This window comes from Sceloporus occidentalis, unplaced genomic scaffold (assembly GCF_023333645.1).
Source record: "Sceloporus occidentalis isolate IW3139 unplaced genomic scaffold, rSceOcc1.0.p SCAF_484, whole genome shotgun sequence".
In the NCBI taxonomy this organism is placed as follows: domain Eukaryota; kingdom Metazoa; phylum Chordata; class Lepidosauria; order Squamata; family Phrynosomatidae; genus Sceloporus; species Sceloporus occidentalis.
In genome coordinates, this window is record NW_028317464.1 from 9,160 (window position 1) to 22,741 (window position 13,582).

The 13,582-nt window shown below is 52.3% G+C and overlaps 1 protein-coding gene across 1 annotated transcript; it reads right to left on the reverse strand.

Moving 5' to 3' along the window:
- Positions 1–450: 450 nt before the first annotated feature.
- Positions 451–13,010, reverse strand: LOC149271612 (rho GTPase-activating protein SYDE2-like). Its single transcript, XM_089507277.1, has 7 exons — positions 11,288–13,010; positions 8,044–8,490; positions 5,745–6,817; positions 5,067–5,193; positions 2,673–2,854; positions 1,898–2,129; positions 451–899 (listed from the first exon to the last, which is right to left on the reverse strand). The coding sequence occupies exons 1-7, from the start codon at positions 13,008–13,010 to the stop codon at positions 451–453; spliced, it is 4,233 nt and encodes a 1,410-aa protein (XP_089363403.1).
- Between the last annotated feature and the right edge of the window lie 572 nt (positions 13,011–13,582).

The window sequence follows — 13,582 nt, forward strand, 5'->3', positions numbered from 1 at the left end:
CCTCCACGTCTCACGTTCTTACATATATCTTCTAAGCAACATACCAACTATGAGAGCCGTGAAACGAAACACTGTATGAGCAGTAATCTAGAACCGGCATTCCAGTGGCTTCTCGCCACCAAGAGAGATCCTTCAAGAATCATATGAAAGTAACAATTAAAAAAAAATAGGATTTATATTTCTGGACATTTAAATAATTGCTTTAAGCGTAAATATTATAAAATGCAACAAAGTCTTCGTTTCGAGACACGAATAACGTAGCAGCTTTTGCATTGCAAATAGCTGAACTCGGACTGGATGAAGACAGTTACGTAAATTGTACCGTGAGGTGCATGATTCAGAAACATTTTAAGGAGACCCCCAAAGGGTTAAATCAATATCATTCTTCTAATAAGAAGAAACAGTTAATAAGGTGAGCGGGTAGCGATGGGAAGGGAACATTTTGGAGAGTTAAATACGAACATTTAACTTGTTTTTGTTCAGCTCCCTCTCTAAGTTCCCCAGCAGGGTGTCGATGCTCTCCTGTAAGTCATGCAGGTTCACTCCTTGTTCCTCGGAAACGTCTCTTCCGTGGTGGGATAAGAAGTCCCCAAGTGAGCGTTCCTTCGTGATTATTTGCTGCCTCGCACTACCTGACTGCGACCGGATCCCGAAACCGTCCGAGGTGACGTTCTGATTATCTGCGTCTTCGCTCTGGGATACGAAGTAGCCGTCCCGGCAGCTGCTCCAGTCTCCGGCGTAGCGGTTACTCGAAGGACTGTCCAGCCGAGCGACCCGGGGCCTCAGCACCCCAGACATTTCAGTGCTGCCCAAATTCAACATCTGAGGACGAGGCTTCTTTCGTCGAAGGCATGGCTGCTGTCCAGACGCCGGGCTGGTTGGGGATTTCGCGCTTTTCACTGCCAGAGAAACAATATTTTAGAGATTCCCATTATTAAAAGAACAATAAATGCAATTTAAACCAAATCATGCCTTTAAAGGGTTAATAACGTCACCATTTGCAACTGTGATTACCGATAGACGCAGTCACGCAGCTAACACACAAACACGGTTAAGAAAAAAACCCAACCGATGCTGGGTGTTAAGATGCAGAACACGAGATCCTTAATGTCACGGCCAGCAGGTTACGACTCATAGGGTGGACAGCAAACGCGCATGCGTTACACGTCGCCATGCAGGCCCAAACCTGGAGGCACGGGTTACCTGATCCAAGGCTGCTAAGTGCCTCGTCTTTACTGGTTCCCTGCGGCAAATGGGACAGTTGGTTTATTCCTTCCTACGCGAGGAGACAGCCTCATACCCAACGTACTGAGTGTCAGGGACTCATTGACTGAGATATATATATATATATATATATAGGGACAACTATTATTGGGCCAACACAGAAACATAAGCTTTCTGGCCCCCAGAGATCGCTTTTTCGATCTGAAGAAAAGACCTGTGAGGTCTCAAAGCTCATGTGACATTTTCTAAGCTGACCCAATAAACGGTTTCACTTTGGACTGAAGACTCTGTCTTCTCTTGCACCCATAAAACTATAACCATTTCCGTGATTTACATACAGAATTATTGCCATCAGAAAAACGCACACAAAAAGGAGCTGCCCCACAGCGGATAACGGATAAAATGAAAGTTTATCAGCTTTGCCCCGGGCAGGGTCACGCTGATGGTCACGTCAGAGCCTTATTTATGGGATGAAGAGCAGCATGTTGATGGCTCCTGAGAATGTCCAAGTCTTTCTTCACCTAAAGCACTTCCTAATCTCTCATTACATTCCTTTATAAAATCTGGATTAACTATGATGGATTATAACATCTTGCAGACAGCTCAGGGATATGAGGACATACCGAGAACTGCCCCAGACGTACATACCGGTCGACTTATTTACCCCATTTACCTGGCCACATCTGCAGCAGATAGTGAAGAACCTCTATGTGCTTCTTGAAGTCCAGGGCGCTGGCCAGTTCCTCCGAATCGATGAAGACTCTGTTACTGTGAACGGAAGTTTCCTGCCTTTGGCTCAGCAGGACCGGCCCGAAGCACACGGCCAGGTTCTGGCACGTCATCTTGTTCACTTCATGGTACGAAGCCACCAGTTTCAAGTGGTCAAGAAGCATTTTCAAGGTTGCCTGCGGTACCGTATGCAAGAAAACAATTACAAAGACTATTCTCACCCGGCAAGAAACCAAGGAACAGAAACGCAAAGCCGGGTTCTGTGAAAAAAGCGATTCCCAGTAAAGCAGAATATAGAAAATCAAATATACGCCACTGGAGGAAAGTCAGGAACCCCACGGTTATGGCTACTTTGGTGAAGATAATTTAATGCCTAAGAGAAGGAACGCTGGCCCATCGCTTCTATACATAAAAAAAGACAAAAATAGCCATATCGCCTCTTTAAAGGCACAACCTCCACCACTCAACCCAACCTACAGAGGGTTCCAGAGCAGGTTCTCACCGCGCCGGCCTCATCACGCACTTTGCCCAGAAAACATTACTAACGCCAGGCAATGCTGTGGAATTTGTTTATATTTCTGCCCATTGCAGACTCGGCAGCCAATTATTTGCATTCAAAGGATTTCAGGAACAAATAAATACGGGGTGAGGAAGAAGTAAGGCATACGGCACCAGAAGATCATGTGAAGTCACTGACTAGGACCCCAGACGGCTCCTACCCTCTCCACATCCGGGAGGCAGTCCAGGAGCTCGACCGTCAGCTCTGAATCCTTGGGATCGTTCTCACAGCCGCTTGCGGTCATCTTCAGGGGCTTCACGGCCATCGCGTTCAACACCGCTTCATATAACTGTTTCGTAATCAGAGGGGAAGGCAGTTCCCGTAAATAATCTTTTAAAACACCTGAAAGGATTAAACGCGTGAAATTAATCATATCGGCAGAAACAAAGCAAGACACTGGGGGGGGGGTGTTGGGCATTACCGCAGAATTATTGAAAATCTTATTCATCTCTGAAGTCGGTAAAAAGGGGGCAACGCGGGGTCCTCACATCTGAGATTTAAACAACAGGGGGTAAACTGGTTTAAATGGTAATAGATCTGGGATCAGACAGAAGCTGAAAAATTCCCACAACACGTAAAAAAAACTGTGAAAGTTCAAGCTGCGCAAAGAACGTCAAAGAACCAACGAGAGAAACAGCCTCTAAGAAAAGGGGATTCAGACTTTAACGGCCAGAAATTCCCAGGATCCGGACGCCAATCGCCAGCAAGATCCTGAAGATGAACGCCCCACACTGCGCGCCAACAGATTCCCCGCGATGCGATGCATGGACCGAACACGCAATACCGTGCAGCGCAGCCTCGGCGTGTCAGAGAATACACTCCAAACGCCCCCGGCCCGCACCGAGACGCCTGCGTGTCCGTCTGGATGGAGGAATCGTAATCAGGGCTGAAAATTCATTGGATAACGTCGCTTCTGTCGACATTCCCCAATAATCTCGCCTCCCACAACATCACCAAATCTGTCAGCAAACGGCTGCGATGCCGCCAGAGGCTCCCATTTACTGACGGCCAAGAAACAAACGGGAAACGGGTTTATTCTGGGAGCTGAAGGTCCGATTGCCAATCCCGGGACACACAAACACCCTCGGTCTTTGTCCTAAACAAAGAAACACCAAGGAAAGGTCCTTGAGATCGCAGCGCGGCGGCCGGAGCACCCGACGAATCCAGAGCAGCAACCGTGTGGCCAGACGCGGCCCTCGTTCCATCAGCCAATCGGATCGTCGCTTTTCCTTTTGCAGGTTAGGAGTTGAGGTTTAAGGCGGCCGCTGAAGCTTCCAAACTGATGAACAGAGTTTAAAACGTACTAATTCAAGGGGATCTCCCACCAATTCTTTTTATTAATCGTATCACATTTCAAATGTCAGTGCACGCGAGCGCATGGACAAACTCTGGCCAAAACAGACAAAATTAACCAAAGTTTACACGAAACACAAAAATCTTCTTTCAAAATAGTGTTTTTTGTTAGTTTTAACCCAGTTGTAGTTTTTGCATATCAGCCATTTGTATGATTCTCGCTCTGTTATCCAAGCCCCAATCTACTAAACAAACACTCTGACTCCTTATCATACTGCCTGTGGGGAACAATAGAATGGCTCAGTCTTAATCATCCAGCAGGACCCTCTGACTAATGAAAGTCTATGGAGGGACAGACTTCATTAGCATTGCCATAAAGCATCAGCTCAATGTGGTGTTTGAGCTGGGAAAGTCACCAAAATATCACATGACCGACAGCGACGGCGGCTCCAGGTCTGCAGATAACGGGAGTTTATTGGGACAAAATGAGATAAAACCAGGTTTCTGTCAATGCCGATCAGCGTTACTGGTACCCCCCCCGGCGCAGGGGTGTAATTACCGTATACAGCGCTGAGGGGCCTTACAGAAACTCTCTCACCTCCTCCACCAACAGCTCACGAAACTCTTCATTCATGAAACTGTAACTTTCCCAGCATGAAACTGACTTCTTATGGTAAATAAAACGTATCGACCGCGAAGAAGGGGGTGAGTGGTGGTGTTTGTGGCACAGTTGCCACGGTCAATTCCTGGTTAATCCCAGAAGAAAGGAGTCAGATGCCGGTCGGATTGTTATATTTAAGCTCGTCTGACATCTCGCACAGTCTCTGCGCCAACGCGTTTAGACAGCCGGCACAGGGCTCTCCACCTCATTAGCTCCTCGTTTTCAGAGTCGCTGAGCCGTTAAGCGTGTGACATGGATGACAGCAGACGTGATGCAAGCGCACAAGTATGAGCCGAGGCCGCCGGGGGATTTACGTTCGAAGGACCGAGAATCGCCTGCGCAGCCGCCATCATCGCTAGAAGTTCAGTTCCAAGAGCGTCGGGGCAGTTTGTTCTTAAGGACCGGGACCTGATCATCATTTCTACGAGGACGCGGCTATATATCTCTGGAAGGGTTACTGCGCATGAACTGGACACATTTATACCCCCCTGCCCACAGTCAGAATGTCAGACAGGCAAAGCAGCCAATCACAGCAAGGGTGAGGGGCTTAGCTCTTAGACCCCCCGTTGCATCCTGTGGGGTACGTTCCCTCGGTGGTACCTGTTATCACATTGATGTCGGGATAGTCGTTTTCCCCCAAGCCGACCGCTTTACTGTCTCTCTCAAAGGCCTCTCGGAGCTCCTTCTTCACCGCAGCCGAGCCGCACAAACGATACAATCCCACAACCTGTAAGAGGAAGAATGTTATATAAATGGCACAAAATGTCACCCCCCCCCTCTGTGTCACCATCGCAGGCCGAGCCCCCCCTCCCCACCTTCCAGCCGAGAACCAGATGTTAGACGGGACAAGGAGGACACGTCAGCTTCTCGTCTCATCAACACGTCTGCTCGCAAGATGTGCAAACAAATCATGTAAATTACAGTGTTTGCCATCTCCTCAGACACCAATAAACGGCTCGGCGCTGCCCCTGCGCAACCAACAACCAGGCGCGGGATCGCCGAGCACAGCGTGTCGTGCTCAGTACTGCTATATTACAGGACATATCGGCAGATGGGTCAAGAGGTTTCCCTGGCATACCCATCATACCTGTATATAGGACACGTTACACACACACACACACACACACAACGACATAAAGCTTATGTTTGTCCTGTGCAGGCTTAAATTCCTTCAGTGGATCAACCTCTACTAATTGAAAGATGTTCCCTGCATCCACTACCCTCTCTGTGAAACAAAAGCCCCCGCTGACCATTTCCATGCCATGGGGGGGGCATTACCTGGCAGCCCCTCTTTTCAATCTCTGTGATGCATTTCTCGATCAGGAGCGGCACCATGCAGCCCGTGTTTTCCTTCTCAACCACTTTCCTGGCTTCCACCCCGAATATTTCGGGCTCTCGACCGACTCCGACGCGGTCCACGGAATTGTCCCACTGCTCCATGAGACTCAGCTTCACGTAGATGAGTCCCCGCGGCTCCAGCTTCACGGCCAGCTGATGAGTCTTTACCACGCGGAAGAGCGTCGGCAGAACCACCGTCCCGTGGCAGCAGACGCGGTTCCTGCGAGGCGCCGGATCCCAGCTGAACACCACGAGCTTCAGGTGCTGCGCGTTCTCCAGCTCGATATTAAAGGTGTGATCCATGTCCAGGAAGGTGGTCCGGCAGGTGAGCAGCGCGGTCCGGGCTTTATTCACCGAATCCACCTGAATGGCACAGAACACGTCTTTGGAGTCTATCCTCGGCGGCTTTAAGTCCTCGGCCCCGTAGAAGTGGGCGCTCACCAGCCCTGAAACGTACTGGCCGCACTTGGGCTGATTGGAAAAGCTATAGTGTCGAAAAGCGTCAATGTCTATGTCGCCCTTTAGGTTGTTGGCTGGCGGAGCGTCTTTGGCCCTCGGCGCTCTGCTTTCAGGCCCGTGTTTCCCGGACTTGGAGATGAGCTCCGGGGAGTCTCCATCGCTGAGGTAGCCGCCTTTGCTCGAGGATTTGGAGCTGCTGCTTTGCTTCTTCTGGGGCTGGGAGGACACGCTGCTGTCCAGATGGTATCGGCTGATGACGTTTCTGCCGGCGGAGGATAAAGATGGCGCGTGGCTGGCGTCCCGGACGCGTCCTTTGGAAGCGGGATGGTCTGAGCTTGCGTGGTTGGAAGTCGCTCTCACACTCAGCTTTCGGCTGAGTTCAGGCAGCTTTTTCATCTTCATCGAGAGCTTGCGCACCGTCCGGGGGGACTTGATTTTATCCGGCAGAGACCAACTAATGCTGCCTGCTTTCTTTGTGGGGCTGGGACTAGATGGGGGTGAAAAGTCAGTCGCCGGGGCAGAATTCAACTTTATGGGACTCTGAAGCTCAGGACCTAAAAGACAAAGATACAAATGAGCTTCACGCGGGCATCAGATGGAGAACACAATGACCCCCCCCCAATGACCTCTGTGAAGGTCAAACCTGATCTCTTAGGGCATTTTTGTGATGTCTCTACGGACGCTTCGGGAACACGTAACAGATTTTTGTGATGTCTCTGCGGACGCTTCGGGGACACGTAACAGATTTTTGTGATGTCTCTGCGGACGCGTCGGGGACACGTAACAGATTTTTGTGATGTCTCTGTGGACGCGTCGGGGACACGTAACAGATTTTTGTGATGTCTCTGTGGACGCGTCGGGGACACAACGGCCGCACGCGTTTTTATGGATTTTATCGCCGCAGCCCGTTTAGCTCCGTATGTAAAGGAGACGGTCTGGCATTCTGTAACTGACCCCGTTTGGTACTTTATTTGCGGGGTTAGAAGGGGCCGCATTACCTTCATTCCGTTCCAAACCGATAAGAACTCAGTACAGGCACAAACTTGCGGCTCCGCTGTTACTGACCCCGGCCGCCCCACTCAGTCGGCCAAGCACGGCACGCATTCCCACAATCCTCCCCTACAGGCTGCAGCCGTAAAGAAATAAGCCGGGCATTCTAGAAATGGCAGCGAACAACGAGCCAAAATACCCTTAGAAAGAAAGCCGCAGCGCCCAGAACGGCTGAACGGAATGAGGGTCACCGGAGTCCTGGGGGGGCCGGGGCCCAGGGGCCACTCAGCCAAAAAATGTCTCAACAATAAAACTGTTTGCAGGAAACCTTTTATGGGAAAATATGTTAAAGTCTCTTTAAAACTGCCCCCTGGGGGCAACGGATCCCACGCACATGAACATCGGGCCCCGGGGCCAGCAGAGGGGACACAAAACATTGAAGTAAAAAAAAAAGGATTTAACAAAACACAGGAGGGGAGAAAAGTTACAACGAGAGGTAGGAATCTAACACTAGAGGGTCAGAGACTGAGATGGAACGGAAGGGAGTTTTACTTTACTGAGAGGGTGGTAGATAAGTGGAACAGCCTCCCAGAAGAAGTGGTAGAGGGTAATACAGTGAGGGGATTAAACATGCATGGGATAGACATACGGCTCCTGAATCTAAGACGAGACCATGAGGAATAAATAATGTTATAGCAGGAAAGACGGACAGACAGCTTCTCAGCGGATCCACAAACGGCATTCCAGAAAATGTAAAAATCCCACCGGGGTTTAAGCCAGGAGCCCCTACCTGCTTTGGCGCATTTGGCTTTGGGTAACTCCTCGGCTGTCTCGCTCCCCACAGGTCCGGCTCCCGGCGTTTGCAGACTGCGGTCGGAGGAACGGAACGAATCCGGCGAATTAACGTCACCGCTGGGAGGCGGCTCATCATCCTCAGGGATAGGATTGTACCAAATCTCGCCTTCGTCGTCGGCATCGTTCTCGTCACCGGAGGTGCCGGCAGGGGACTGCAGGGGGGGCGGCGCAGCGTTGTGGGGGTGAACGGCCGGGTTGATTGCCGGGGGGGCGCGGGAAGCATTGTTCTCGTTCCTGCGCAGCGATTTCTGCGAGCTCTGCGCCAGCCACGTCCTTTTCTTGGAGACAGTGATCCGCGTTCTCTGCAGGTTCTGCTCGTTCTGCTCCGGAACTTTAACATCTTTTCTGACGGCCGATGAGGAATAAACATTTTCTATCAAATCTACAAAGAAGGAGAACACCACGTTTTAATATGCGAGGCCTGGCCGTCCAGCTCACGGCCCGAGGGCCGAATACTTAGAGACACTCTGCCACCTTTATTAATCTGCCAGAAATCAGGTATAACTACAATCCCCACAATCCCCGACACCAGGCCAGAGAGCAGCAAAGTTCCCCTTTCCACCGTTACGGGGGTGTTTGCAGCAGCTTCCACCAACATAGCCTGCAAAGCTTTAGACACTGCGTCCCCTGCTTATACACAGGTGTGTCCCTACACCGGCAGGAGCCAGCAGAGGTTACAGATGCTGCCTGCCCTGCTTATACACAGGTGTGCCCCTGCATCTTTGACAGCCTGCAGTGGGTTACAGACACTGCGAACCCTGCTTACACACAGGTCTGTTATAACACTTTCTGCTTTAGAGTGGAAGTAAAGTGTTTATTGTGCAGATGACTCCTATGACCGCCAGCCAGTCGAGCTTCAGCTGAATAGTGAAATGTTCTAGATTGTAAGCTCCTTTGCTCAGGTCAATCTGTCATGCTACTACATAACCCATCCCCCACACGCACAGCACGCCGGCCGCCGCTCTCCGTATCCTCACTCAGGAAGCCAAGCGCCGCCAGACTTCATGTTACTAAAGTCCTAACAGAGAGTCTATTGACACGGCGCCGGCCGGATGCCCCGACACGTTTACACAAGTCCCTGCATTCCAAGAACGAAAAAAACACGGAGCAAACAAAGGGGCCGCTCAGTGCCGGCTGCGGGTTACCCTTCAGCGGCATCAATAAACACCCCACCATCTGCCCCCGGGCAATCCCGCCCAATGTCACCCCCTCCCGGGGCAAACCCACCCAATGTCACCCCCTGCCCGGGGCAAACCCACCCTTTATCACCTTTTTATTTACCGGCTGGGCCAATCAGGCGACAGCTAAAACAAGTAGAAAAACTTAATTTTCTATTTAAAAGCAGTCCGGCCAAATACCCCTCAAATACCCCCGTTACCGTCCGTACACCAACCAAGCGACATGCGCGAGACCGGCGTTACAGAGCAAAGGTGAGCGTCTAACGTTCTCACCCCGAGGGGGCGTCGCACACCACTCACTGACCAATCAGCAGCTTCAGGTTTAAACCCAGTCTATGGGCCCCATGCATGCAAAAGTCACGGATTTGGGGGGTTTCGTTTAAGGAATTGCCAGCTTCAAAAATCTCATTAACAACCTGAAAGAAGCCGATTACGCAGCATGCGACCTCATTCCCCCGATCACGTAACCTCATTCCCCCAAACACGTGACCTCACTCCCCCAAACACGTGACCTCATTCCCCCGATTACAGGGGTACAGCTGGTCGTGGGGGGTACGGAGCTCTATAGGAAGCATACGTCGGCTGATTCCAGCTCAGTTGGAAGTATTTCTCTTGATAACGTCTTAAACTGCAGGTTTGATTCTTATGACCGGCGAAAGGTGCTTTTGGCCCCTCTTGGCCTCCAAAGGTTAAAATCATCACCATTTAGTGAATTACTTAAACCTGCTATTTATGCTGTAATAAGGAAAGAAACGGAATGGCTGCGCCGCAATCAGGAAAGACTAGAGGGTTACGGCGAATCGTGCCCAGTCGCAGATCTAAAGAAGTAGTTGACATAGTGCCCCGTAGCCTCCCGTTTGATAAATGCCTCTCCGTCTCCCTGCGAGCCCCAGGCCTGCAGTGACAGCTTCACATTCCAGGCCTTTTCAGACGCTCCTTTGGCACAAAAAAAAAAAGAGTTGACTTTGGGTTCAGCGACTAAAAACTATTTCACTGGAATGCGGAGAAATCGGCGTCAGAAACGTGCAGCCGGAGCGATAAAAACAAACGGCTCGTCTTTTCTTTAGCGCTTTAAAAGCCAGCGCACAGAGCTGTGGGAAGGGAAGGGTTAAGGGCCCGGGACACCGGCAGGTTCCTGGGGTGTGCGGTTTAAAGCCCTTCTTATTACCCCGTTAATGGGGGGACTGGGAGAGACGGCCAGTGACGGGTGTCCGACCGCGTTCAGATAAACGCTGGTAACCCGACGGCCCTCGCTGCCGTCCCGCGGGCCGCTCTGTAAACGCTAGGAAGCGCGCGGCTAATTGCTCTGCCCACAACAAATTGCTGCCTGCACCGCCGTGTAATTTGCCTCTTCTTCATAAAGCCCTAAAAACAAAGCGGCCGCCGCGGACGCTCATTAAAGCGGAACCTCCGCGCCATAATAGCTGCGCTGTGGCACGTCGCAGCCAGGGCAGTCAGGGGGTCCATAGTGAGGTCTCTGCCCCCCACTCTTCACGTCGCGCTTCTGTAGAATGCGAACGAACCTTTATATGGTAATCCCAGGCAGACGGGACAAAGGAATTCCCAGTGTTTAGTCTGCCTCGTGATTAAATCCAGAACGTAGGCACGCTCTAATCATACAGTAAGAACAAAACAATCTATCTTTGGGGGCCCAGGGCCCACCTCCCCAAGAACCAGCGGAACTGGAGGGAGATTTTTTTCGTGGGGCATTATTTATCTCTGGTACAGAAGACATGCGGGGGTCTTACCAATTTCTGACCCTGTCTCATAACCCCAAACCATGTAAAAATATACGAACGTATAAAATATAATAAGAACTTCAGAAAATCGCTCCAAGACATGAAGATCATGCAAGAGGGTAACAGAAAGCACCACCTAAGGACCAAGGAGACCAGCGAGGAGCTCCGCCACTAACAGGACTAACAGAAAAAGAAAAGGTTCCTCCACCAGTGAAGAGAAGAGTTCCCGGCTGTGTCCAGGACCGGTGCCGGACTCGCCTACCTGTCAGCGGGGGCCTCTGGTTCCCTCCAGGCGCCAGATCTGAAGTACCCTGGGGCAGCTGGGCCCGTCCGCTCTCAGAACGATTGGACGCCGGCTTACAGGACCCGTTGGCTCTCTGAGACGATCCGATGAGGCGTTCCTTCATGTCCAAAGATAACAAGCGTCCTTTGTACATCCATTTCTGCATCTTCCCGACAGTTAGTCCCGACTGCTTTTGTGAAAACCTATGGGCCCCGGGACCGGCATTACTGTCCCCGTCACGGGCACCGCTGTGCGTGGCGTCCGACTGAGCCTCACTGCCAAAGTGTGAGTGTTCCCAGCTCGCTGGGCAGAGGATGGGTTGGAGGCCGGAACTGCCCTCACTGCCCTGGCACCATTCCAGGACATAATCCGAGGACAGGGGACTGGGGAAGGGAACGTACTTTATAAGACTGTCACTGTGACATCGCTGCAAGGCCTGCTGTCCGGGATCAGGCAAGGAATTAACGGCATCCAAACTTTTACTTAATAGCTGCTGCCGGGTAGTTGTGCGGCTCCCCGATGCCCCGGGTGCCACTCGCCTGAGACTGCCTTCATCTGAAGACCACACGTCGCTCTCTAGAGCTCTGACCGAAGATGACGAGTAAACGCTGTCTTGGGACTGGGAGGTGGAAGGCTGTCTCTCTGCCCTGGACGTGGGGTTATCGATGTGCTTTCCAAGAGGCATGTCATGCATGGCGTGAATCAGGAAATAATACGCTTCTTGCAACTGAGACCTCAGACGGTCATTCTCCAGGTAAATATTGACAGCGTCTGCCCGGTGCTGGTGGCTGTGGCCAGCTGGCGGGGAGGCGATGGCCCTGTACGTCGGGTCTGCTCTTGGCAAATGACACGCACCGTCACACAGAGCGTCCGCGGTGCTGTTATCATAATAATCCTCGTCCTCGCTGTCCTCCGAATGGTGCCGAGGGCTCCCACAAATCGGGCCACCCAAGAGATCAGAGCAGTCCGGAGAGGGTGACTGGATATAACTGCCCCCCAAAACACCAGGGTAGCAGTAGGCAGAGTTGGGCAAGCCCATACTGGGGTGAGACTCCTGGGGGCCGCCTGCCAGAGACTGCTCAGGGAACACAAAGGTCAAAGGAGATGGGGGGCTGTAGGGGGGCACCCTCTCCATAGCGGAGCCTCCAATACATGGCGCGCTTGCAGGGGGCCTTGGCGGAGGGAGCGGATTAGCTGCGTACCCCCTGTAGTAGACGTGGGCATCCGCGTGACAGCTGACTCTACGCTTGGCTGAATGGTCCTCCCCTCGTACCCCATGATTACTGTAGAAAGAGGGTCCGCTGCCTGGCACAGGGCCCGAGGACCCCAAAATCAGGGAACACCAGTAGTTATTGTTATTGTGATTCTGACTGGGAAATCCTAAGGATTCTGCCCCATACCCAACACTGACCCGCTCTGTGGCCCCTGCTCTGCACCCCATGCTGTCTGTAGCCCCTGTCCTATAGCCCACACCAGCCACATCTGTGGGTCTTGCCCTGTACCCCATGTCAACCCCATCTGTGGCCCTTGTCCCTCCCTCCCAGACACTGCCCCCATTATACCACTTGGTGGCCCCTGCCCTGCCTCTGTTGTCATTGTCCCCTTTGCCTTCCCCGGGCCCCCCTTTACCTTCTCCGTTACACTCCTTCTTCGCTCTCCTTCCCCGCAGTTTCGACAGGGTCCTCCGCAGAGGGTCGGCCATTCCTGCCCTGCGGCCCCCTCACTGGGGGGGGGCCCGGAGACCGACCCCCTGAGCCCCCCGAGCGACCGGATACTGGGGCACCATGTCTGCTACCTGGGGTCTAGTCAGCGCCCCCAGCCGCTCTCATTACCGGCGGATTCCCGCTCAGTCCCGCCGCTCGGTGTCTTCTCCCCACTCTCGGCGTCTGACGGCCCACTGCGCATGCCCGGAATCCGAGCCTGACTGGCGACCCACTGCGCATGCCTGGAATCCGGACCCGACTTGCGGCCGACTGCGCATGCCCGGAATCCGAACCCGACTGCACATGCCTGGAATCCTAGCCCGCCTCCAGAGTCTGTGCACTGCGTGTTGGGGCGGAGCGTGTACTGGGAAGCTTTGGGACCCCCGCCTGTCCTCATAGGGGTCCATCCGGTTTGTGGCGCTCAGGGTATATAGATCTTACAGACGAGTCTTACGTTATCCTACGTCACCACCTATTAGTGCGCCGCTCATGGTGAAAGCGGTAGAAGCATGATTAACCCCTTGAGGAATAAAGCTGTTTTATTTCTTGTGAGGTGTTTTTGGCGCTTTTA